The 26,172-nt window shown below is 54.1% G+C and overlaps 2 protein-coding genes across 7 annotated transcripts in view; both read left to right on the forward strand.

Moving 5' to 3' along the window:
- Positions 1-644: 644 nt before the first annotated feature.
- RPL22 (ribosomal protein L22) lies at positions 645-7,957 on the forward strand. The gene is made up of 4 exons (XM_070768300.1): positions 645-794; positions 2,578-2,682; positions 4,844-4,968; positions 7,760-7,957. The coding sequence occupies exons 1-4, from the start codon at positions 783-785 to the stop codon at positions 7,902-7,904; spliced, it is 387 nt and encodes a 128-aa protein (XP_070624401.1). The 5' UTR covers positions 645-782; the 3' UTR covers positions 7,905-7,957.
- Positions 7,958-13,216: 5,259 nt separating this feature from the next.
- Positions 13,217-26,172, forward strand: part of CHD5 (chromodomain helicase DNA binding protein 5) — a 71,718-nt gene continuing 58,762 nt past the window's right edge. For 2 of the 6 annotated variants that reach the window (XM_070768304.1, XM_070768305.1), the window contains exons 1-2: positions 13,217-13,386; positions 23,549-23,676. In XM_070768304.1, coding sequence (XP_070624405.1) covers positions 13,308-13,386; positions 23,549-23,676 — 207 coding nt within the window. In that variant the 5' untranslated portion in view covers positions 13,217-13,307. Of the gene's footprint in view, positions 13,387-16,516; positions 16,637-18,828; positions 19,053-23,548; positions 23,677-26,172 lie in introns of those variants that run through there. The other 4 variants (XM_070768306.1, XM_070768303.1, XM_070768301.1 and 1 more) reach the window with 4 other exon arrangements.

Below are 26,172 nucleotides of genomic sequence, written 5' to 3' on the forward strand. Positions count from 1 at the left end.
GATGGCGCTAGTGATAAAGAACCTGCCTGCCAATGCAAGAGACCTAAGAGACTCAGGTTCAATCCCTGGGTCGGCCCACTCCAATATTCTTGCCTGGAGAATCCCACGGACAGAGGAGCCTGTCGGGCTACAGTCCATAGGGTCTCAAAGAGTCGGACACGACTGAAGCGGCTTAGTACGCACCAGAAGAGATGAGCTGGAAAGCTAGGATGATCCGAGGATGGGCAGATTGAGTCTGAGGTGGTGGAGAGCGTACCTGACTGCAGCCAAAAGGGCTAGCACCAGGAAGCAGCCCCTTGCGCACCCGCTTCCTGATTGGGACTTTGGGTAGGAAGAAGCCAAGTGCTCTCGGACATTAGGACCCCAAATTAGGCCTCACCTCCCCAAGTTAGTGGGTTCGATTCCCATCCCACTACCTGGTTATTGACGGTTTATTGAATCTCCTTATTCATTTTTTTAAAGACTGTCAAAAGTAGAGAGAACCCCTTTATTTCTCTTCGGGCTCGTCTAGTCAGGCTCCCCCCTCCGATCCTTCGCAGTAGGACAGGCTACTCGGCTTCCTCCCTCCCACTACAATCCTGGGTGGGAGGGGCGTGAGACGATGGGTTTTTGCATTCAGGTAAAAACAATCGCTCCCCGAGAGTACAGAACGGGGCAAGACAGTGGCGACCGAGGAGCGTGGCAGAGAGATTAGTACGGCCTGAGCCCTGCGTGCTCTGCGCGCTGCGGCCTCTTTGCGTCTGCGTAGTTCGCTCACCTCCCTTTCTGCCTCCGCTACCGCCATGGCGCCTGTGGTTAGTATGGCTCCGCGTGAGGCCTCGGCTCTGGGGGAGGCACGTGGGCCTCACCGGCCCGGCCCCTACCTGGCTCTTGGCGGACGGCGCTCAGCATCGTCCTACCCGGGCCTGGCTAGCAGGCCTGCAGGAGTGAGCCAGTGTGGCCGCCGATCCCCGCACGTTGTGGGCGGAGGAGGCCGCGGCCCGAGGCTCGAGGGGGAGATCTGGGGCTTTCGGAGGCTGCCGCTCGGGCTTGGGCTCTTGCCTGTGGTCAGCAGGGAGCTGGGGGACTGAGATTGCAGCCTGGGCTGGTCAGCGAACCTTGGAGCCGGCGTAAGGCAGCCGAGGCCTGGGCCCGGTTACCTGGGCGGAGGGAGGGGAAGGAGGGGACCTGCCACTCTCGGGGACCGTGCGCAACCGGAAAGCCTATTCCGGGACTCGGGATCAGTGTCAGGGTCCCCGAACGGAGGGCTCGCTGGCCAGTTCTCACGAGGAGGCCTGGGCTAGAGGACCCTTTCGCGTCTCCAGAGAAAGTTAGATCTTCAGGGCGCAGCTCTGCAGACCCTTTCTGGTGTCCGGCGGGGGCCCATTTGGATTCTGTATCGGCCAGGCTGAGCCTGGGCCGTGTGGCGCCCTCATGTCACTGGCTGCAGATGGTCTCCTCCCAGGTTACTTGGAGAAAGTTTCCCTACCCTTCTTTGTTGGGACACCTTTATTAACAGTTTGGGCTCATCTCCAGCTTTCTGCCTGGGTGGGCCTTTAATGCTTTTAGGCGTTTGTATGTTTTTGATTTAAAACCATGGTGTGGGGGGTATGGAGCCCATATCCTGCCGGCAGGTCTTCTTGCTGATTGTGTGTTTCCGGGGCTTAAAGCAGCCCCTGTGATTGTTACTAGGAAGACATGTTAGGAAGGAAAAGAATGAGTGACTTTTGTCGAAGCCTAAGTGTTTGAAAAATTCATCCAGTTAATACAAGTTTTAGGTGAAGTTCTTTGAGACAGGAAAGGATGTGAAATGTGTTCTTGCAACTACAGGTAAGTATGTTGTCCAAGTGCTTTTTTTTTTTTTAATTGGAGTTGGAATTTGTAGAGGGAGAATATTTATACAAGGATCTTTGTGAGAATGAAGGAGCTGGAACCTTGTAGCTAAACTGGTGGTTTGAAAGTGCTCATTCAGAGATTAAATCAGTCAAAAGACCAGAAATTCTCAACAGTCTTGTTGTAATTAGCTAGACCCTTGTTCAAGGCATTTGGGGTTGGATGGGCTGCTAGGATGTGTGGTTCTGGTCACTGTCCTGAGAAAGTAGATGAGACAGGACGAAGGGAAAAAACAGATCAACTGGATTGCCCCTGAGTCGGAAAAGTTAGGATATGTAGTCAATTCAGATTAAAACTGTTTTAGGTATGCAAGGCATTTTCATGCCTGTGCCTTAATCCTGGAAGAAGACAAGTGAGTGTTTCTTTATTTTGGAAATTTTAGAATGAATAAAAGGAAACGTTTCTTTTATTGTAGTTCTTAAGCTAACAGACCTTCCATTATTCCCCTAGAAACCAGGGACGCTGGAAAGTGTAAATGGGAAAAGAGTGCTGTAATGAGTTTCCTCTTCTAGAGGGCATGACCCCAGAGCAGCATCTTGAGTGTTATCTATCCTCCATTCTTGGCACCTAGCAGGGGAACAGAATCCCATGGTTTTTGCATTTGTGTGTACTTTTACAGTTCTGGTCTTTCCACTTTGTTAATTTTTTTTTTGTTTTTGACTGGTTATGGCTTTATCTCTCTTATCATTTGTATCCTTTTCTTAGAAAAAGCTTGTGGCGAAGGGGGGCAAAAAAAAGAAGCAAGTCCTAAAATTCACTCTGGACTGTACCCACCCTGTAGAAGATGGAATCATGGATGCTGCCAATTTTGTAAGTTACCCCGCTGATGCCACCCTGGACAGTAGCGAACCCTTTCGGATATTGCTGAGAAGACATACTGGAGCCTGTTTGTTTGTAGGCTCAGGCTGCTCTGCAGTTCTTGCTGTTGGGTTCGACTCTGGATCTCTGTCTGGTTCTGGTTCTAAGCCTTGCTTTCTCAGGGGTGTGACAGTGGTGAAGAGTAAAGGAGATGCAGTGGAGCAAGTCACTGCCAGAGGGCCACATTTTCTTCTTCGGTTTCCAAAAAGATTTTACTTAAAATTTATCAGGTGAACTTCCTTGGATCCAGCATCTCCTCTGCACTTAGGTGTGTTTAGGTGTAAGCTTGGCCCTGACACTGACGTTTTGGGCCCAGGGGCTTCCTGTGCCCTGGGCCTGATGCTTGGTTCGGGGGCCTTGGACAGAGGACAGCATCTCCTTGAGCTTTCTGTTGTATTAAGCATCAGAGCTTCAGTATTCATGTGAAAATATCCTGCTTGCTGATTTGTAATTGTAGCTTGGATTTTTTCAGACCTTGCTCTGTACTGATTTTTTTGCCCTCATGTTGGCCCCATCCCCTAATACTCCTCTATTTCACCTAAATCTAGAAAAATGAACCCAGCTGCCACATTTTGGAATCTGCAACTTGGTTTTGGCATTTTACACTTTTCTTCTCCATAGCCAAGCAGAGCTTGGGGGAGTTTAGACATACTGTTGTGCAGAGCCCTAAGTTGACATTTTCTCTAAAGTCTCCAGAGTCAACTATTGCCAAGATTAATATCATTACAACAAGAATAATTTTCAAATTAAAAAATTAGCAGCTTGGCCTGTGGCCACGACTTACAAAGTATGGTGTCTGGGTAGCCTGTAGTTGACTGCCCTCTTGTAGATGCCTGCCGTGGCCCTGGCCTGGCCTGCAGGAGGTCCCTCCGTGGCTCCGTGTTCCTTCTGTCTTCTTGCTTTTCTCTGGGGCCTCTTGTCCCTCCTAACTTGTAGCTTCTTCCACATTGTGTCTGATGGCCCTGTTCTGCCATTATTCCCTCCACTGTCTCTCAATATGTGTATATGACTGTCTTCCTTTTAGGTTCCTCCTTTGGATAGAAAACAGGAGTTGTTTATTAGTCTAAGACACGAAAGTCAAGATTTCTGACCTCATCACACCTCCTGTTGACAGTTAACATGTTGTATATTGGTGGGTTTTTTTTTTTTTGGCTGTGTTGTGCAGTATTTGGGATCTTAGTTCCCTGACCAGGGATTGAATCCATGTTCCCTACAGTGGAAGCTCAGAGTCCTAGTACCAGCAGGAAAGTCCCCAGATTGGAGTTTTTAAATAGAGGACTGTAGGGATGGGAGCTGAAGGGCCTTCCTGTCATTGCAATATCAAGAAAACCGTAAAAGTCCTCCTTTTTGGTCCAAGAGGTGAATGACCAGCCCAGCTTCCTCTGGGATTTTCCCAGAGTCCCATCTCTGAGCTTCTGGGCCAGTGTCCCTCCTGCTGTTCAGTGCTGGTGCACGTGGCCCCTCAGCAGATAGATGTGTAATTGCTCTGGTTGCTGTATGTTTTTGTTCTGCTTGGTTGAAGATTTATTTTCTCCGATCACACTGAGGACACTGCTTTACATGTCTTAGGTTCAGAGGCTGCTTGCCATTTTGGTTGCCTATATCTACAGTTGTAAGTTTGGGCCTAGGTTTCCTGTCTACTCTTTACCTGTGACCCAAGAGTCAGAGACTGGACATATAATCAGCTATATGCTTAGAGATAGGAGTATAAAAAAATATTTTGGGACTTTTGGGATGGTCCAGTGGTTAGGGCTCTATGCTTCCAATGCAGGGGTTGTGGGTTCAATCCCTGGTCAGAGAACTAAGATCCCACATGCCATGTGGCGTGGCCAAAAAATTAAAAATAAGTGGTGTGTGAAAGTGGTTCAGTCATGTCCAACTTTTTGCGACCCCATGAACTATACAGTCCATGGAGTTCTCTAGGCCAGAATACTGGAGTGGGTAGCCTTTCCCTTCTCCAGAGGATCTTCCCAACCCCAGAATTGAACCCAGGTCTCCCACATTGCAGGTGGATTCTTTATCAGAAGAAGACAAATAAAATTTAAAAGTGTTTTGCTGGTGATGTGGGTGAACTAGTCTCCTCACTATCTGGTCCATTTGATGATTTCTACAGGAGCAGTTTCTTCAGGAGAGGATCAAGGTGAATGGAAAAGCTGGCAACCTGGGCGGCGGTGTTGTAACAATTGAAAGAAGCAAGAGCAAGATTACTGTAACTTCCGAGGTGCCCTTTTCCAAAAGGTATGGGAAGGGGAGGCATTACTTGTCCGTGTCCTCAGCTAAGGTTCCCACCCACCCTGGCCAGGAAGGTTGCTCTCTGCAAAGTCATTTGCTTTGTGGTTGCCTCTGTTAACTTCTGGAGCAGTGTCCAGCGTGAGGGGCGGTGAATGAACGAATGTTACTATGGTAGTTAAAAGTATTCAGCTCTTGGTAGCTTTCTGCAGTTTTGTTTTCCACAGCCTAAAGCAGTGGTCCCTAGCCTTTTTGGCACCAGGGACCAGTTTTCTGGAAGACAGTTTTTCCATGGCTGGGGGAATGGTTCTGGCAGTAATACAAGCCATGGGGAACTTCGCTGTCTGGCCCGCTGCTCACATCGTGCTCTGTGGCCCATTTCCTATCAGGCTTTGGACCAGACAAGTCTCACGGCCTGGGGTTTGGGGACCTTTGGGCTAAAGGATTTCCAGCAGTAAAGATGCTCAGACTTGCTTAGATTGTATTCTTAAAAGTGAGCCTGCCTTTGCCTCTAGATCACTTTGAAGAGCTTTCATTTTTATTCTGTTTTTTTTTTTTTCCCTTTTGTTTAGTTGCTAAGTCGTATCCCACTCTTTTCAACCCTGTGGACTGCAGCAACACTAGGCTTTTTTTCCTGTAAATGCTACCAGAATTAGATGAGGGATCAGAAGTCTCAGTTTAGACTGAAGCCACCTCATTTAATTCCTGTAGGCCCATTTATTTATTTTTTTGGTCCATACCACGTGGTTGGCAGGATCTTAGTTCCCAGACCAGGGGTTGAACCCTTACCCTTGGCAGTGAGAGCGCTATGTCCTAACCAGTGAACCACCAGGGAATTCCCCTTTGCTTATGTTTTTAACTAAATTAGTCAGTAAATGGCTGGGTCCCTTCACTATTCATCTGAAACTATCACAACATTGTTACTTGACTATCCTGATACAAAATGTTTTTGGTGTTAAAAAAAAATTTAAATTAAAAAAAGAGAGATGACTTTAAAGCTAAGTGAATTACTCCTTTTTTTTCTGGCTGTGTGACTTGTGGAATCTTAGTCCCCTGATCAGGAATTGAACCGAGGCCCCCAGCAGTGGAAGCATGGAGTTCTAACCACTGGCCTGCCAGAGAAGTCCCTGAATTACTCCCCTTCTGCCTGGCTGAGTTATTTCACGTGTGCAGAAGGCAGTTAGATGGCATGAGAGACGGGATAACCGAAGGGCCTCCAAGGTGTACTTAACACCTCCCCCACCAGCCTCTGCTGAGCTCGCAGGGAAGAGCCTGTGGTCTGTTTCCAAATCTCCTGACCTAGTGTGAGAATGTCTCCTAACACATGTCACTTCAGTTTTCACAGACTTTCTCTTGTTTGCCAAGTAGGGAAGGAAAAGAACCTGATCTGTTAGAACTGTGTTTTCTTGAAACATTCAAGGAGCTCCTAATCTAGAACGTTCTTTTGGACACACCAAGTGGGATCCAGTTCTTGACCCAGGATCTAGTTCTTGACCAGGGATCAAATGCGTGCCCCCTGCAGTGGAAGCTTGGAGTCTTAACCACTGGACCACCAGGGACCAGTGGAACATTCCTTGCTTATCTCTGAACTTGTGTGTTTTAACCTAGCTTCCCCCCATATTCTATTATGAAAACACTAAGCCACCTAAACTTTTGAATTAACCCACTTTACCTGGATATAATATAGTAGAAATAGTAAATGGAAATAAAAGAGAATACTTTGTAGGTGAAACGACCAAATTGTTTTATTTTTATGTAGGGAAAAGTGGGTAGAATTGAACTGAGATCTTCACATCTTTGTGAAGATTGCTTGGTTGACGTGAGTAACACAGTGGAACAGTGTTTGTTTCCGGGAGGGGTCGGGTTTCTCGGTTTGTTAACACTTGGTCCCATCTAAAATGCCAGAGTTTGCCAGTGCATCTCATTTAGCCCTTGTACCAGTCTGAAGAGATGGTGAGTATCTTGAGACCTGTTTTATAGAGGGTGACACTGAGGTCTAGAAAGACTAACTTGCCCAGTGATGGGTTTGCTGAAGCTTCTATTCCCTCTTTACGGTTCTGGGAAGATGCCAGAATAGATAAACCCCAGGGCCTCATAAGCAGATGGATGAGAGAGCAGGATTGTGGGCTTTGTGTTGAGCATAAGAGCCATTGTTGCCTTTAGGTTGAACGGTTTCCTGACAATGGTGTTTGGGGTTGAGGCTTAGCTCACGCAGGCTCAGGTGGCCACTGGGCAAGTGGACTAAGGCCAGGTGCTTAAGTGGACAGCTCGAGTCAGGGCAGTTAAGCAGTGGGTGGATGGGGAGGGGGGTTGGGAGATGGGCATCTCAAAATGGGAGTGAGAATGTGACAAGGCCCTGAGCTGCGGTCCCAGGAAGCAGCAACCTCAAAAGGAGGTTTTAGTCAATGAGGTGAAGTACTTGGAGCTTGTTAGGAACCCAGCAGTTTCTCAATAAAAGATATTAAGATTGTGTGCTTAGCTTCCAAGTGATCACCTTGATCTCTTTCCCCAGTGGTCACTACAAACCATTTTATAGGTGATGGCTCTTGTTTCATGGACAGTGGTCACATCTTAATCTGTTCTCATTTTTATGGCCAGGTTAGTTAGAAGAAATGTGGATGATGTTTATTCTCATTAGAACAGTGACTGGGTATATTTCCCAACTGCCATTTTTTGAACCATGGGAAAATACCTTGAATTGTAGTGACTTTGAATGCACAAGTTTCATAAAAGTTAGAGTATTTCAGAATATCAGAAGGTCTTGTGTCTAGTGGAGTTCTCAAGTGTTCTTTCTCTGCAGGTATTTGAAATATCTTACCAAAAAATATTTGAAGAAGAATAATCTACGAGATTGGTTACGCGTAGTCGCTAACAGCAAAGAAAGTTACGAATTGCGTTACTTCCAGATTAATCAAGATGAAGAAGAGGAGGAAGATGAGGATTAAAACTCAATCTGGAATATTTGTATAAGTTCTTAAATAAAATTTATCAACTGAAATGGTGGTTTTCCTTGTATCTCTGCAGTGTGGACTGAACAAAATTGGAAATCTTAGTAAAAAGGCTTCACCTGGGCTGCCTCTCACTTGTTTTTAAACTTTTTTTCTGCTTAAAGATTTCAATTCTTGTGGTAGAAATAGCAAAACAGAGCTAAGGCTCCTTCGAGGGAACTGACTCTTGTGTGACACTGAGTAGGTGGAGGAGGGCATGGGGATTGGGGGTGAGTCAGTTACTATTTTACAGAAAAAGGGTGAGTCAGTTCCATTTGGTACCTCTCAAAGACTGAGGAATACAAACGTGGCAACTCCCGATTCACTGCAGGCAGAACCAGGGACTTGATTTTGAGGTTCTCTTGTTTTGGAAATGTGGCAGTGTCGAAGAAATGCAGGATTCTGGGGCAGTTTTGTGATTCTGTCTTCATTTTGTGATCATAAATTACTCTTGATACACATGGTTACTATGTATGCTAACCCTTTTTCTTCCCATGGAAATAAAATGTGGTCCTTCAGTGTTGTCTTGTATTCTGTCCCCCTCAGGAAAGGGTCTGAGGAGTGGCTCTTTTAAAAGTCCCAGGTGTTGGATTAAGGAAAGGTCTACACTATAGGAATTTGTAAAATAATTGTTTCTGCAAGTCTTTGCAGCGAACTGTCATTCTGACCCCAGCAGGGGGAGCTGGAGATGAGGTGTAGTGGAGATTCCAGAAGTGGGTGAGGATCTGTGGGATAGATACATGGGTTGGGATTGGAATTCTTCGATGCCCAGAGCTCTGGAGTCTTGGGTTTGGGTGTGAAGGGGAGGGCCTGGGAGACTACTCAGGCTGAAGAGAAGTGTCCAGATGCCCAGGGAAAGTCACTTCATGCCGTTTAGGCCACAGCTGGACTTAAAGTCATTCTACAGACTAAATTGAAGGCAGTGTTCCCACCATACCATTCCCACAATGGGTTCTGTTGCCCTGTGTGTAGAGGCTAGAGATCCAAGGTCATTAACAAGATTGTAAAGATGTGACTTGCTGATAGGATCAAGAGGGAGAAGAGGACCTGATACCTTAAAGTGCCCTCCTTAAGTCTAAACCGTTCTGCAGGAAAAGTGCATTGTCTTAAGGTGACATAACAAATTCATGGTTTTCCAGAGCTTGCCTATGGTTCATTTCCACACCTGCAATTCTTAACGTTCTTGCTAGTTGCATAGCTAGAAATGTTAACATTTGGTGCTTTTTGAGTTGACTTTAACATTGAGGGTTTGTGATTTCATTTGTGGTAAAGTACCATTTTCTTTCTATGCAAATTTCTTGGAGCAGAATTATTTGCATGATTCTGTTCTAGAGAAGGCAGGGTTTCTTTCAAATTTAACTGAAGCTCTTTGGTACTGTCCCTTACTATGATTATTAACTTTGTTAGCAAGGTTGTGACTTGGGTTTGCAAATTGTACTTGTTTGTTGCATTGATGTTCCATTATAGAAACCTTAGTTTGATTGTAAAAAATTATCCCTGGGCTGAAATTAGTATATAAGTTTTTTCTTTTAAACTATTCCCAGGATTTAAAATTTGTAATAAAATGGAAACTTCTTGGGTTTTCTGTGCCTTTTTTAACTCTTGTATTTTGACTTCTGATCACATACTAAAGTGGCTAACACATGGCTACTATTATTGTGCAAGGATATTTTTTTAAGGACTGCATGTTAATCTGTTTAGCAACAGAAAAATTGGTTGTCCTGCTGTACCAGCAATGACCTTGAACTTCATTAAGTTTGATAAGAACATGTATATTTTATTCCCTCTTTCTTCACCTTAGTTACGTTGCTGTGCCTCAGGTTCTGGAGAGTACTATAACCAAACTCTCCATGTAGAATTTCTTCAGACCCAGAGCCAGAGAAATAACTTGGCAAACACATGACTTTTTCTGATGGGTGTGATGTGAACTTGAATTACTTGGCACCCATTATACCAGCTGGGCCTGGGCTGCATTTTAGACCAATTTTCTTTTGATCTGTCTTGCCTCGTGACTCACCTGCCTGATCAAGGCACAGGAAAAGATTAGGTCATGGAGAGTTTGAAGCTGAGATTTAAGTTCGTGCAGGTAGTGAAGTAGGAAGTTGGTACAGTCTTGTTCTCAGCTGACTCCAACTCCACTTCACCCTTGGCTTGATCAATACCAGCTGTTAACAAAAGTTTTAACTTTGTTTTCCTTTCAAAGGCCCCTGTGGACCCCCAGCCCCAACACACACCCTGTGACTCCTTCAGTGGTGAAGTTGTGCTTTTCTGAGTCATGTCATCCTTGCAGCATTTCAGGAGGAGCCTTGTGTTAAAATAGATGAGTTCCAGCTAATCAGTGGAGAAAGCAATGGCACCCCACTCCAGTACTCTTGCCTGGAAAATCCCATGGACAGAGGAGCCTGGTAGGCTGCAGTCCATGGGACTGCTAAGAGTCAGACACGACTGAGCGACTTCACTTTCACTTTTCACTTTCATGCATTGGAGGAGGAAATGGCAACCCACTCCAGTGTTCTTGCCTGGAGAATCCCAGGGACAGGGGAGCCTGGTGGGCTGCCGTCTATGGGGTCGCACAGAGTCGGACACTACTGAAGCGACTTAGTAACAGCAGCAGCAGCAGCAGCTAATCAGTGGTGCCTAGCACTGTGGTGTTCAGAAACGTGTCACAGACATGGAGAAAGTGGGACAGTTTGATCATATCAAATACTTAATTTTAAGACAATTGGTCAAAATTAATGGGGCATTTAGACCTCAGCATTCTTAGGGCTCATTTGGTATCTTGGAAGGTGAGCAGCACTCCCGTAAGTTGATAATGGTCCTCCAGCCACTGATAGGCTCAGGGGAGCCTGGAAACTGGCTTTGGCAGTCTGCTTTTGTCTCCCTTTTGCTGCCTGGCCCGTCTTCTGACTTGCCCCCAAACTTCTCAAGGCTGTATGTAGGGTCGTTCTGACCCTTTCCTGTGAGGGGGCACACCCCTAGGAGGTGGGTCCCTGACAAGACAACCACAGATTTGGCAGTACCATGGCCTTTGCTTGGTAACCTTGGACAGAGCCAATATATTCTTTTTTTTTTTTTTTGGTTGTGCTGGATCTTCTTTGCCGTGTGGGTTTTTCTCAAGTAACAGAAAGGGCTGCTCTAGTTACGGTGGAGGATGATGACTGATGAACATCTCGACTCTGATTTGCCAAATTAAGCAGCTGGAACTCTTCTTGGTTGAAAGATATCTGACTTTCTCAACCTCATCTTGGGAACTGGAGCCACAGTTAATGGTTCCTGTGTGGTGAAGGGCTTTCTGGTGATGGGAAATACTGTAGGTCCCAGCTTCTCTACAGTGGGACAGGGGACCTATGGAGGTGCCCTGACCTAATTCCTCCATCTGGGAAGGGCTGGGAGCAGGGCTGGTGCCGAAAGAGTGGGCAGTTTTTAGTGTTTTCTCTTGGATGGTTAATTTTCAGGAAGACAGGAGGTCTGGGAAGAGGAAGGCAGCCTTGCTGGGGAAAATGCAGGCCTGCTGAGGCATCTGTGATTGAGGCTCCCTCAGCTAGGTGCCCAGGAGGTGAAATACAGCTTCAGGAGACCAGGAGGGGCCCTTGCTTTCTTAGCCCGCCTCCTCCCTGCCTGTCCCTTGACCCTGGCAGGGTGTCTGCCCAGGGTGGATTCAACATCTCTCCTAATGTGGTTTAAAAGCAATTCAGGAGATGGTATTCCCAGCTCCCTGCACTTTGTCAGGAGGCTGGACAGACCTGTCCTTGCCCAGGAATGAATGAGGAGGAGCTTTGGTTTGAGGCTTACTGTAAATTCATTAGATGGGAAGGGAGAGGAGAAATGTGGGACACATCTTTCCAGCCTTCCCTGTGCCATCTATCATCTTCAGGCCACCTCCTCAGGAGGTCTTGCACTGGGAGCCCTCGCCAAGCACCCACAACTCTCCTGGCTCCTCAAAGGCCCCAGGAAGGGAGAGCCTGCCTGGTGACGCCAGTGTGGCATGGGTACTGGTGTCTGTCCACCTGGAGGAAGCAGGTGTTCAGCCAAGACCAGAGAGGTGGATGCCAGAGAGGAGACCGTCTCATAGCTGCTTTGGGCTTCCCGAGTCAGGTGGTTCCTGTGGGTCCCTGGCGCCACTGGGTCTCCAGTGGGTTCCTCCAGAGATGTCTGGCCCCAGGCAGTGGGGTGAGGGTTCCGGGTTCTTCCAGGATTAGAAAGCCGGCCAGCCTGTCCTTCGCTGAAACTTTTGCGTTCTTAGAGTAGCTTTAAGACTCGCTGCAGCCAAGACTGGCAGCGCTTATTTAAAATTCCAGTCTTGCTCCCCAGGGCTTTGGCCTCCATCTTCACCTTTAACAACCGAGGACTGGCGGCGCGGTTCCTTCCCACTCCGCGACAGGTGTCGCTTCTGAGCGGGAGTTTTGGGCACAGGGAACGCGGTTCCATCTCACCCCTGGGGGGCTGGATTTATTTAAAGCGGACCGGCCAGGAGGGGCGTTTTGGGAGGGGATACGTGGGTGGTGGGAGCCGGGTGCCATGGAGTGAGGGAGGAGCCAGCCTGCAGATTTTTCTGGAGGAATCAGACCCGCTGTCTCCAGAGCGGCCCTTCCCCAAGTGCGGAACGCTTTTTTCTTCGAATGTTCTTTGGAAAGGGGGTTATAGAAGCGTGTTTGGCTCGGTGCTAGGCGACCAGGGGCTGGGCGCGTGTGAGCAGTGAGGAAGCTCGCTGCCCGCTGCTCCGGGGACCCTGCCCCTGCGCCCTTGGGGACCCATCCCGGGCGGGGGCGGCGGTGGCAGCGGGCCCCGCCGAGGGTACGCCCGGGCCGGCCCTTCCCTCCACTGGGCCCGGCCGCCCGAGTCCCAGCTGCCCGCTTGGCCGTCGGGTCCCCCGGCGCGCGGGCGCCTCGACGGCTCCCCCTGCCGGAGTGCCGGGTCCTCCACCCCGCACCCGGAGGCACCGGACTAGTCCCCCCAACTTGTTCTCTGCTGTTAACTAGTCGCGCTGCCGGAACGATGGGATGGGGTTGCCACAGCAACCAGACTGGACGTCACAATCCGGGCATGTGTGCCGCCCCCCCGCCGTGCCGCCGTGCCGCCGGCTCTGCCGCCGCCACCTCGGCCGGCTGCGGGACTCGGGCTTCGGGGCGCGGTGGGCGGAGCAGCCCGGGCTTTGCGGGGATCTGGGCGAAGGCGGCCGAGAAGAAGGGGGTCGAGACGGGGGGGTGGAGGTTTGGGGGGGTGGGGGGGCAGGCGGCCGCCATCTTCTCGCCGAGGCCGCCTCGGCCGCCGCGCGCGCCCGTCCGGCAGCGCACGGGTTAAGGCTGGCACCGCGCCCGGCGGGAGGGGGGGCGCCCACCTCCCCTCCCCCCCGTGCCGGGCATGCGGGGCCCGCTGGGCACCGAGGAGGAGCTGCCGCGGCTGTTCGCGGACGATATGGAGAACGAGGACGAGATGTCAGGTGAGCAAGGCGCCGGCTGCGCTCGGGGCCGGGGCGGCGGGGGGCGCGGGGACCGGCTGGGCCCGGGGGCTGGACCTCGCAGGCGGCGCTGGCGGCGCGCGGGAGGGGGCGCCGGGCTGCGGGCTGCGCTCCCGCCCTGCTGGCGCCGCGCGGCCAAGGGCGCGGGGCTGGGCGAGCGCCGGGGTGCGGCGCGCGGGCCGCCAAGGGCGGGTACTATCGGGGCCACCCTGGCCACGGCGCGGGCGGAGGACCCCTGGGGGCCTGCGCCGGGCGCGCGAAGCGGGGAAGGGGCGCGGAGCCGCGGGGGTCAGCCCGCGTGCCCTTGAAGGGGGCGGGAATCGCTCTGCTGCTGGAGCCGCGCACCCCGCGCTTTCGCCCCGCACCGCGCACCCTTGCCCTCGCGGGCACCGGCGGGTGCTGGCGGGACCAGATACCGGGACCTGGCCTATCTCGGTTCCTGGGTGGGCTGGGTGGGGCCCGGAGAGGGCGGAGGACGGGACGGACTAGGGGACCGGGCGAGCGCCCGGGCAGGGGCGACTTCCCTCCGGGCCCACGAAGGCTCCAGGCTGAGGCGCGCGGGCTCGGACTCCGCTCCCGGTTCCCGGCCGCCGGGTGCCGCGACCGCCTCTCCCGAGCACTTTGCCCGGGCCGCCGGCGTCGTCCTGGCGCGCCCTAGCGCCGGCCGGCGTCTCCAGCCCGCGTTCGCCCGCCTAGTGGCGTTCCCAGCCCACCCTGCTTTGGCTCCGGGCCTGACTCCCAGGGCCACCGCCCCAGCCTTTGCTATCCCTCTCCAGAATTCAGCAGAAAACAGGGTTTGTGCGTCAGGGGCAACCTTGCAGGATCATTCCTTACTTAACTGCTCACCGTGTGTTTGGGACGTTCCCCTCACGGCACAGCTGGGCAGGGCCTCACACTGTGGACCGGCCGTCTTCGTTCCCTTCCAGAGGACTCTCACATCTCAGCGTCCCCACACCAAGTCACGGCCCCTTCTGGCCTCCCAGGGGACTTGTGGGAACTGCGGGAGCCCTTCCTCGCCCTTGAGTGTGCTGTTTGGCCCCTGGAGCCCTTTCTCCAGGGGCGAGAGTATTCCGCACATTGGCACCTCAACTCCTGCGTGCAGGAGGTGAGAAGGGGAGGATCCAGGTGGCAGTTGTCTCTTTCTAGAGGGGATTCCCACCAGGTGGCCACGCCCACTGGGGGGGGCGCTCCTCACCCTTCCCCACTTGTTTGCTTCCTTTGACATGGTGACTGGGGCCTCACCCTGATCAGATAGTTTGGCCAAGTTTGCAAAGGGTCTGCTGGGGTGAGGGGATTGGGGGTGAGGTGGCCCCACATGGGCGGAGTTGCTTGGACAAGGTTGACTCTTACATCCTGGGGGCCAGGGAATTAGGCCCATTTCCTGGAAGGGAACATAGAGGCCCAGCACAGGCACTGAAACCCAGGGCTGTTTTCTACCCAGGAAGCTAGCTTAGGGAAAGCTGGTTACTGGCTTCCTCGGGGCATGGCACTCGGGGCGTGGCCCTTTGTGGCACTGATTGATGGGGGCAGTGGACAGCTGAGAGTACCTGAATAGCTTTATTTCCAGGATTCACCAACCCCCTGATGGGGTCCTCTGTCCCCCTGTCCCATACACTTTGAATCTCTCTGGTTGTGTCAGGGCTCCAAGAGTGGGAAGAGGAGGAGGCCAGGGAAGTGCCCTCAGGCTGATGGGCACCCAGCTCACTCCTTTAGGGCCAGAGGGCTTGGACCTTGGCCAGAGTCACCTGCCCGCCACCTTGTCTCCCTCCTGCTTGCATCCATTGCTCCAGGCAGGTGTGGGGGGTGGGGTTGGCCCCAGGGTCTCTAGGAAGCCCCTCAAAGCCCTGCCAAACAGAGACTACCCTACCTTCCACAAGACCAGGTGCTTGACACCAGGGAGACACCTTCAGAGGGTGTCCTGAGCCTTTCTGAGCTCCTAGCCCTTCTCTGTGTCCCTGGTCCCAGCCACTGTCCCCTCTACCTGGGGACTGCAAAGCCTCCTAACCAGTCCTCACTGACCATACTCCACTCAGCAGCCAGGGTCACCTCTGTAAACACAAAGCAGACCCCAGCCCACTGGCATGAACCGATTGCAAAACCCCTGTTCTACTCCACCCCCATTGCCACCTCCCACCTTCTTGCTCATGTATTAGCCTTCTAGATTCTTCTGGAACTCCCCAGGCTCCATCCTGCACTGAACATTGACTGTGACCTCTGCCAGACCCAATATTCCCTGGCTCACGACTGCATCCTTCCTGCTACTCAGGTCTCCAGCTCCTGGCTGAGTGTAGGCCCACTTCTCTCAATTCCCAGGCCCATTTTAATGCGTCATTTTCTTGACAGTATTTCCCTGGAATATTACCATCAGCTGACTTGTATCAGTAGGCTTCCCCCCTTGAGGTTGACCCTGTGACCACCCACTGTGCCTGGCACTGTGGGTGCTGGAGAGAGGGGCACAGTCTTGGGGTCTGAGGGCTGGGGGGGTCCCTGGGTCACCCTGACCTCTGGATATGATGACAGCCTCAGCCTAGGCCTCGTGTCTCTCCTAAAGTGCTGGCCGCCCGGGCCCCTGTCCTTCACTTCGGCCTCTCTGCAACTCTCAACCTGAGCTGGTGACCATGGCCCACAGGGATGGGCCCTGCATGTGGCAGTTTGCTGGTGTGGGAGCCGGTGTACTGGGAGCTGTCACTCCAAGTTTTCAATCTGCTGTGGTGGGCTCAGTACTTGTCACATCTACTTTCCTCACTCCGCCTGTCTCCACCCTCTTCAGCAGTGTTCTTGCCACCCAGATTTGCCCAGGCCAGCTCTCTGGCCTTGAGGCCAGTGGGTGAGGAGGAGGGGGCTTGGAGGAGGAGGGCAGGGTCCCTGCTTCTTGGGCGCAGGGACCCTGGCTGCCAGAGTCTCTTGGGGATTCAGAGGGCTAGTCCACAAGAGGGCTCGAGAGAGTCAGTGGCTCCGCCTCTGCTGCTTGTTCATGGCCTGACCTTGGGCAGGACACCTGGTCCCTCTGCCTCAGTGTCCCCACTTGTGGAATGGTACTGTGACACCAGCTACCTCATAGAGGGGTTATTATGAGGACTGGTGAGATGGTGCACGTGGAACATGTAGGTCACAGTGCCCAGCACATGATAGGTGCCTATCATAAAGTGTGGCTTATAATTAGCACCATCCAAGGGGGGCAGTTTGCCTGCCTTCCCCAAGGAAATGCTTCTGAGACATGCACCCTCATCTGGTAAGCTGGGGGCAGGGAGCCTGGGCTTGAGGGGCTGGAGGGAGGTAGGGAGGAAGGGAGAAGAGGGCTTGGCACTCCAGGCCTTTTCCTCAGAAGTCCCTGCCTGGTAGGCCCAGCCCTTCCATCCCACATAGTCGGGGGGCGGGGGTGGGTTTCCTAGAGCTGGTGAGCCCAGCTTCTCTCCTGGCCGGGTAGTAGGACCACTCTGGCACTTGACTGGCCTGTGCACCCACAGGACTGGACCCCATCTAGGCTTCTGTGGGCACAGGGACCAAGAGGGAGAGAGCACCATGTTTCCCAAAGGTCTATATTTTCTTAACCTGTTCCCCCACCACTGGGGAAATGGTCAGAGCCTGATCATATTTAATACATTTTGCTGAGAGGAGGAGGGCACAGTCATCAGCACGCTTTGCCCAGTGGGTTGGCCTGTGAGAGACTCCCCTCATTCCCAATTGCTCTATTATTTCATCCGTTCATTCAATCATCCACCCCTTTGTTCACCCAACCACCCATGTATGTACCCTGTGAACATCTGTCCATCCAGCCACAAAACTGACCAACTAGCCATATACACCCACCGCCCACTGGCTAGCCATCATACCCACTCATCATCCATCCATCCATCCATCCAACCCAGTCTCCATCCATCCATTTATCCATCCATCCATCCATCCTGGCATGCTGCAGTCCATGGGGTCACAAAGAGTTGGACATGACTGAGTGACTGAACTGAATTGAATCCATCCATCCATCCATCCATCCATCCATCCATCTATCCACCCATCCATTTATTTATCTGTCTAGTCCATCCACCCATCCATTGGTCCATTCATCTATTCATCTATCTGTCCATCCACCCATCATCTGTCCGTCCATCCACTCACCCACCCAACACAGATTTCTTGCATGCCTTCTCTGAGCCAAGTACTGAACATACTATATAGTGTCTGACCTTCTGGGGGTTTAGCAGGTAGAACTTTGGAGACTTTCTGCCTTTGGCTCTGTCCTTATTTCTCTCTCCCTGTTTGTCTTCTCACTTTGTCCTCCTGTTTGTCCCTTTGTCTGTTTTCCAAGTCTGTCTTCCCTGAGTCTTTGCTCCTCTCTCTCTGGCTGTCCCTCTCTGTCTCTCTTGTGTCCCTGGCCCTCCAGGGCTCTCCCCCATCCCCTCCCTCCTGCCTCTCTTTCCTCCTCCTCCCCTGCAGTGCTCTGGGCCCACACCCTCCTCCCTCCTCACTCTTTCCGGGCCCCAGTCCCTTAGGGTAAAAGCCTGCCCTGTTCCCTCCTCCTGCTGCCTGCCTGTGGTGCTCAGGACTGACTCTTTGATGAGACGCCAATGAGGTGATGTCTGGGTTTTGTTAAATGTCATAAATAAATTATTAATCCTCTCCTGGGCAGAAGTACTTCCCCTCCTCCTGCCCCTGCCATTATCTGTGGACGCCCATGGTGTGGGGGCATTCCAAGGACTGATGGGAACCTTAGTCTTGGTGGCCCCTCCTTGGTCGGCCCTAGAGTGGCCCTGAGAAGCCCTGGCCCAGCGATGCCTGAACCCCCAAGTCCTTCAGTTCCACCATCCTAACCTCCCTGAGGCCCTGGGCCCCACCTGCCATTGCCAAGCACTTCAGTTGCATCTCACAGTTTCTAGTTCCTCATCCCGTGAGAAGGGCAGTGCTTGGCCCATTTGTTTTTTAATTTTTATTTATTTATTTTCGTCCACGTCACTCAGCTTGGAGGATCTTAGTTGCCCAACCAGGGATCACACCCGTGCCTTTGGCAGTGGAAGTGTGGAATCCTAACCACTAGACCACCAGGGAATTTCCAGGACTCGGCCCATTTTAAGGATGAAGATGTGAGCTCCGGGGAGAAGGGACTGGGGGCTGCCCCCCCAGTCAGGGGCGGCGGTTTGAAGCCTGTGCTCCCCTGTCCCTCCTCCTGGTCACCGGGTGGTCTTGTTTCCTGCCTGGGGGAACGGAAGGAGCCCCTCTCCCCAGGCTCTGGAGGGGAGGGGGGACATTGAGCTGGGTCCCCATCACTGACATTTGCTCACTCTTCTGGACCTCTGTGATGGAGCTCTTGATCTGGCTCCGCCTCCCCAGATCCATCAGCTGCCTGGAATCAGATGACCTAACTCTTCCTTTCGCAATCATGTTTTTCTTCTGCTCTGATCACCTTGTGTTTGCTAAGTTGCCTGGGGGGCTGCCCTCTTTCCCAGGCCCCTCTGGGCTCTGCGGCTGTCCTTCCCCAGAGGACAGGGGCAGGGGATGGGCAGAGCATGGGGACTTGGGGTGGACTAGCCCAGACCACCCCTCCGAGGGAGCCCAGATGACCTTCCAGACCAGGGACCATCCTGAGTCACCTCAGCATCCCCAGAGCACATCCACGCTTGGCACAGGGGCAATGCTGTTTAAATGCTTGTTAAGTAAGTGCAGGGAAGGGCTGAGTTCTGGGGGCTCCTACACCTGGAGGGAGGGGCAGGCATGGGGACCACCAACCAGAGTTCTATCCTGGCTCTGCCGCCTGCCGGCTGTGAGACTGAGAAGTGGGCAAGTGATGAGATCCTTGGAGCCTGTTTCCTCATCTGCAAATGAGGGTAATATTACTGTCTCCCTGGGTTGCTGTGTGGAGTAGATGAAGTCCTATAAACAAACATATGCTATCTGCTTCGAGCCTGGTGCAGGCGGTAGGTAGATCCACTGTTTATTATTGTAAGGTGTTTCTCTGGGAAGGGCCTATCCCCCTTGCCTGGGCTGCAGCCTGTCGAGCAGCCTGGGGCTCCCTCAGGGCTAAGCCCTTGTGTGCAGGGAGTTGGTGAGGGGCTGGGGATAAGCTCGGGGAAAAGCCACAGGAGGTACCTGTGTTCATGGTCCCCTGCCTGTCCCCCATCTTGTCTCTGAAGCAGCCTCCCCTGTGCCCTCCCCAGGCCTGGGAGACAGACCAGGGCAAATGGGTCCTAATTATAGTCCGTCTGGGATCGATGGAGCCTGGGGCCCTGGAAGGGAAGGTTGGTGCGGGAGGACACTGCCAGGCAGCCTGGAAGGGCTGTTTGGGGCAGCCAGGCGGAGCTGGGAGCCGGGCGGAGCTGGGAGCCAGCAGGATGAGGAGTCCTGAGGCTGCTTCTCCTCGGTGCCCTCACCCCAGGGCGTGCGTGCTCCCACGTTACCACTGGCTGGATGCCCTGGAGAGGGGGTGCAGGGCTGGGCTCTGGGAGGGGCACCATGAAGGGTTGCTCGGATATGACTCCTGAGGTCTGGTTCTGGAAGAAGCTCAGAAGATGGAGGAGGGGGCAGGGCTGGGCGGGAATTATGGGGGTTTGTGGAAGCACTGTCACAGCAGGTCAGCCCTGGGGGTCCTCAGGGCTACCAGAAGCCGTGCGGGAGAAGACGATGCGGGTGGGCAGGGTGGGGTCCTCTTCATCGTGTGCCAGTCTGGAACTTTCCGGAGGAGGGATTTAACCAGGCAGATGGCCCTGGGCTGTGAGGTCTCCTGGGAATGGAGGGAGGGATCTGTCCAGGGGCAGAGGGCCCGAGGCCTTATCCTCTGAGGCCAGGGCTGCGCTTAAGGCTCGAGGTGCCCCTACCCTGTTCCCAGGCAGGATGGGGCACTGCCCATGGGCGATCCCAGCTTTCTTCTTGAACCTCTCGCAGCCACCTGCACATCCCCTTGTCTGTGCCTGCTGGCTGGTCAGTCTGTGACTGTGTGCTGGGCTGGCCTCCCCAGTCTGGGGGACTGCCCTGCTGAGGGGATGGAGGATGTGGGGAGCAGGCCGGAGGCAGGAGGGAGAGGCCCCCTCCCGATTGCATCAGCTGAGCCTGTTACATAACTGTGCTGGGCATTGCCAGGGTGCGGGGGCGGCTCTGCCCAGGCGGTCTCTTTGCAGCTCCGGGGGAGGTGGAGGTGGGTGGGGGAGTGGGCAAGCATGGACGGGCATCAGATCCCCAGCCTGGCTCCCAGCCAGCCATGTCGTTGTTCCCCGGAGCCCTCCACTCCCGAATGGCTCTGGGGGTGCCCATGCACCTTTCCAACTGGCACGAGAATCCTTGCCCCTCCCACATCAGGGTCCAGGGGACAAGATGGGGTTGGATCCTGCCTCCTCTGCCCAGCTCCCCTCAAAGCCTGCCCACGTGAATCCCAGCTTTGGGCCCACCCTCACTGCTTGGCCCTTGTGCCAGCCACAGCAGCTGTGCCCTCCACAGGGTCCTTGGCACTGCCCCCCCTCTGCTGGTCAGGACCCCTAAGCTGGCCTCCTGGGGATGGCCAGCACTCAGCCCAGTCTCAGGTCACTCCTTCCTCCGTGGCAGCTCCCTCACCTTCCTGGAGTTGGCTCTCTCCATGTCTGTGTTCACCTGGCAGGATGGGGAGGGGCTGGGACTCGGGTGTGCCCTGCCGCCTGCTCCAGTGGACCGACCTCTGCTGTGCAAGATGCGGGGTGGGGGCGCTCAGGCTATAGGCCCCTGGCTACCTTGGAGGAGAACCTGGTGCAGAGGGGTGCCCAGTCAGTGGTGCAGCCCCTACCTTCCCCTGGGAGGGAGTGGAACGACTGGGAGATGGCCCTCCAGGGCACAGGGGTGGGAGGGGTATTCACTGGGCCGCCAGAGTCACCAGCACCCTCTAGCTGTATCCAGAGTGTGACCGGGGGTACCTTCCCCCTTCCCACTGGTGACTGTTGGGGACAGGGTCTCAGGCCTCTGCCTGTGTGCTAAGTCGCTTCAGTTGTGCCCGACTCTTTGTGATTCTCTGGACTGTAGCCGCCAGGCTCCTCTGTCCATGGGATTCTCCAGGCAAGAATACTGGAGCGGGTTGCCATGCCCTCCTCCAGGGGATCTTCCTGAACCCAGAGATCAAACCCACATCTTTTATGTCTCCTGCATTGTCTTCTTTACCACCAGTGCCACCTGGGAAGCCCCCAGGCCCTGGAGTAGACCCCTGTGGAGGATGGGGGGGATGTTGGGGGTGTCCAGGGTACAGATATGTGTCCAAACATCTGTGGGTCTGACACATTCAGCAGCCAGGATGTTTTGCTCTAAAAGGTGTCCTGGCAGGGCCCTGTTATTTAAATTTGATTCATCGAGGACACTGTCCATTTCCCAGAGGAAAGTCCCCTGGGTGGCACTGGCATGTCTCACCTTCCTCAGGGTCTCCCAGTGTCAGTCTCACAGTGGGGTCCCTCTCAGAGGCCAGCCTGAGGCTAAGTGAGACTCCCTGTCCTGTCCCCCACCCCCTGGTGCTTCTCTCTGTGCCCCCGCCCCATGCACATGGGCCATGAGGGTGGGGGTGGGGGACAAGCTGCTGGTGTGGGGACTGGCTTTCTTGAAGCCCCTTTGGTGGACCCTTTGGAGGTTCTACTGGCTCATTCTGGAATCTTCCTTCATCCCAGAAGAGCAGATGTAGCTCTCTCTAGGTGTTTTTTTTTTTTTTTTTAAATAGCATTTTATATACTTAAAAAATTCTTTATTTGGTTGCACTGTATCATAATTGCAGTACGTGGGATCTTGGATCTTTGCTGCAGCATGGAGTAATCTCTGGGCTTCCCAGGTGGCGCTAGTGATAAAGAACTTGCCTGCCAATGCGGGGGACATGAGAGATGAGGGTTTGATCCCTGGATCAGGAAGATCCCCTGGAAAAGGGCATGGCAACCCACTCCAGTATTCTTTCCTAGAGAACCCATGGACAGAGGAGCCTGTCTACAGGCTCCAGTGAATACCCCTCCCACCCCTGTGCCCTACAGTCCATGGGGTCACAAAGATTCGGACATGACCGAAGTGACTTAGCACGTGGGATCTTTAGTTGAGGAATGTGAACTCCTAGTTGTGGCATGTGGGATCCATTTCTCTGACTAGGGGTTGAACCTGGGCCTCCTGCACTGGGAGCTCAAAGTCTTATCCACTGTACCAGCAGGGATGGCTCTGGGTGCTTTTTCTTCCTGTGTCATCTTGCTGCCGTTTGCCCCCAAGAGGACCCTCCCATTCCCTACCCCCATGGAACTCAGGGATCATACCCTTTATCCCCCTGACATCCTGGGTAAGGAGTTAGACCCCGGCCACAGGCTCCCTTTGGGGGGTGGTGAGAAGCACAGAGATGCCCACATGACGTACTTGTCTGCTCACCTGGCCTTTCGGCTGGAGGAAAGTGCGAGGAATTCAGGAAAGGCAGGCGGTTTCTAGAAAACGCACCTCTCTCTGGACTGTCACACTGTCCGGAGCACCCAGTGGAGTGTGTTTGGCACCCTGCTGTGCGTGTCCGGGTCCACGAGACGGGGATGGGCCTGCGTGGGTGCAGTTGGGGACTAGGCCAGGTGGGGGGGCAGCGTGGCCTTCAAGTCCCTATTAAGGGGGGTCCTGGCATCCACCCTGCTGGTCTCTCCTCCAAACTCCCAGGCACTTGCCCCATGGCCCACCTGGCATCACCTAGGGTGGTGTCATCTGCACTCATGAGCTGTCTCCTGGCCCGACTGTGGGCCTCTGGAGGGCAGGGGTAGGCCCTGACCCTCCCTGGGCCAGCTGGAGATGGCTTTCTGACTCTGTGGAGCTGCTTTCTCCCCAAGGAGCCGGGTCAACAAAACCCAGCTTGTTAGTCAACAAAGTTAGTCGTTTTTGTTTCAGTTTCTGGAGCACTGTTGTAGCAAGGAAGATGGTTATTGTCCGATTTTACAGATGACAGGAGGAAAGGCCCAGAGAAGTGGAGTGGTGTGACACAGCCCGAGGGGCTGGGGATGACTCTGAGGGGTTGGGGCAGGGGAACTGGATGGAGGGAGAAGGGGTGGGCTTTAAATGGGGGCGGGGGGGGGCGGTGTGGGTGGCCCTGGCCTGGGACAGTTGGATGGCAGCGGCCCTGCCTCTCACTCCGTTCCTGGGTTGGGGAGTGAATCTCCCAAAAAGAAGCAGCAGAATCACTCCCTCCCCCTTCTTATTCCTCCAGAAGAAGAAGATGGTGGCCTTGAAGGCTTCGATGACTTTTTCCCGGAGGAGCCCGTGAGCCTCCCCAAGAAGAAAAAGTCCAAGAAGCTCAAGGAGAACAGGTCCAAAGGGAAGAGGAAGAAGAAAGAGGTGAGCAGGGCCAGGGCTGTTGGGGGGCTTGGCTGCTCCTCCTGGGCCTGCAAAGAAAGACCCAGAACCTTCCAGAGAGGGAGGGTGTGTCCTGAGAACCGAGCTTGTGTGAGAACACCAAAACTGGCATCTGCTGTGAGCAGTGCCCACCGATACCTGCCCGAGATGGATCTCATGTCGTTCCCTGACCAGGGATTGAACCCCGGCCCTCGTCAGTGAAAGCGCAGAGTCCTAACCACTGGCCCGCCAGAGAGCCCAAGTGTGCTGTCTTCTTAATCAGGGTGTTCTGGGGTGTTTATTCTTTCCCCCTTGGAGGCTGTCCCGGGCCATGACAACACAGGGTCCCCGGTGCTTGCACCTCTTCACTGAAGGGCCCTTATTGCCACTTGCATCTGTGTCCACTGCCTCCGTGTCCACTTCCTCGGTGCCCTGGGCAGCACCTTCTGCCACTGCTGGCAGGCATCTGTCCCTCGGGTTTGCTGCATCCAGCTTGTTGTGACTTGGGGTCCTGATGAACGTGATCGAAGTGGGAGAAGAATAAGGAGACCTGAGTATGGGATGGGTCTCCTCCAAGTAATCTGAGTGCACGTTTCCAGAACACTCCACACAGAATCACTTTATCCTTGACATCAACCTTGGGAATCAGGGTCAGATGATCATCACCTCCTGTCAGAGGGGCAACCTGGGGTCGACTTGTAGCTTAAAGCCCCTCGCACTCAGAAGGGATGATCCTAGGGCAACGTGGGGACTCCTGTCTCCCACCACGTGGGAGCTGCCACCGCTCCTTGGAGTCACCCCATCCTCTAGGTAGCCTTACGGGGAGGGGGTGGTGTGCACCCTGCTTTACAGAGGAGGCTCAAGAGATGAACTTGCCCAGGGTCATGGCGACATGGCTGAGATCTGGCCCCAGGGATGTCCAGCAGCCTATCCCCCCAGCCTGGTCCTCCCCTGGCTACTGTGGGGTTTTTGATGGGGAAGTGCTGTCGGTTCTCTGGCTTTCTCGCCTCCCCTGTCCAGAGGAGACCCTCCTGGTCCAGCCTCGCAGGGGAGGCTGTTGGGGAGGTGTTAATGGGCTAGGTGACCTTGGGGGCAGAGTAGCAATGTGCTTGTGTGTGTGGAGCCTGCTGGAACTCTCTGATGTGCCTCAAAGGCCACTGTGGGCCTCTGGCTTGTCCCTTGCAAGGCTTTGTGCAAGGGACAAAGTGTTATGACTTCGCTCTGGAGGGTCCTTGAAGATGCTGCAGGGAGTGGGGAGGAGGAGACCCCTGAAGACAAAGGGCCTGTGATGGCGGGCAGGCCATGCTGGGTGGGATTCTTCCTCAGATCTCCCCAGGCCACTGCCTGCACCTGTCTGAGCCTCACTTCTGTGTCTGCGGTAAGGGGGGTGGTCATCACTTTACCCCCAGCCCCTTGTTGGGGGGCAAATCAGATGTGGGCTGAGGGGGAGCCTTCATGTGACCAGTGCCACAGGGAAGGCCAGTAGCTTTGGGGACATCCAGAGTGTTACCCTACAAGTGTCTGGAGGGCGGGGCCTGCCTTGGACTGTGCCCCTGGGTTCTCGTGGTGGTCAGCCGGGGCTGGCCTGTCAGGAGCTTGGGGACTGGGGCAGGGAGGAGTCAGCCCCGCCTCCTCCAGCTGGAACCTTACAGGTGCGTCCTGTCTGTGCTGTCCCCGGAGCTTGGGGTCAGCATTCCTCCCCGGGACTGCCCACTGTGCTGCTGTCCTCGCTTCTGGGAAGCCCCCATAGGACAGCTGCCCTGCCCAGGCTCCTAGCCTAGGCTGTCCCTGAGCCTCTCCCTGCCCTCTGTGGCCTTGCCAGGCTGTTCGTCTCCTCGGGCGCATATAAACTGCCCTTTCTGCCCCCGGAGGGGCCTGAGTCTCCGCCGGGCCCAGCGCCACCCCTGTCCTACACTCTGCTCTTCATCACTGTTGCACCTCAGCTTTGTCCTCACCTCCTGCTCCTGGCATCCTGGGCTCCCGGATCGACAGGTCTGTCCCCTCCCAGGACACCCCACCCCTAATCCCAGGGCTGCTTGTGGGAAGGTTTGTGAGCTGAAGTGTCCTGTCCCCATTATCCAGGAGGGGAAGTGGAGGCAGGAGAGAGGACCCCTGCCTGGAGGCTCTTCATCAAGGAGATGCAATGGACTGGGCCCCCTGCACTGGGGGGACCTGCTGCAGCTCCTCTCCCCACCCTGGCCTGCAGGTCTGTCCTTGTTGGGAGTAGAGAATAGATGGTGTGGGGCTGGTGGGGCCCTGGGATGCAGGGGTCGACTTCCTGGTCGAAGCTGTGAAATCTGGACTTGCTGCGGCCACTGGGCTCACCCCCCAGACCCGGGGCTCCCTGGACGCGGGTGGAAGGGGATTCTGGGTCCTGGGGCTGAGCACAGGCACCTCCTTCCCCAGGTCCTCAGCAATTTCTCTCTTTCCGCTTCTTTCCTGGGACCGCTTCTTTCCTCTCTTTCTTTCTTTCCTCCTTCCCCAGGGAGGGAGGCTGGG

Source organism: Bos indicus, chromosome 16, assembly GCF_029378745.1.
Source record: "Bos indicus isolate NIAB-ARS_2022 breed Sahiwal x Tharparkar chromosome 16, NIAB-ARS_B.indTharparkar_mat_pri_1.0, whole genome shotgun sequence".
In the NCBI taxonomy this organism is placed as follows: Eukaryota; Metazoa; Chordata; class Mammalia; order Artiodactyla; family Bovidae; genus Bos; species Bos indicus.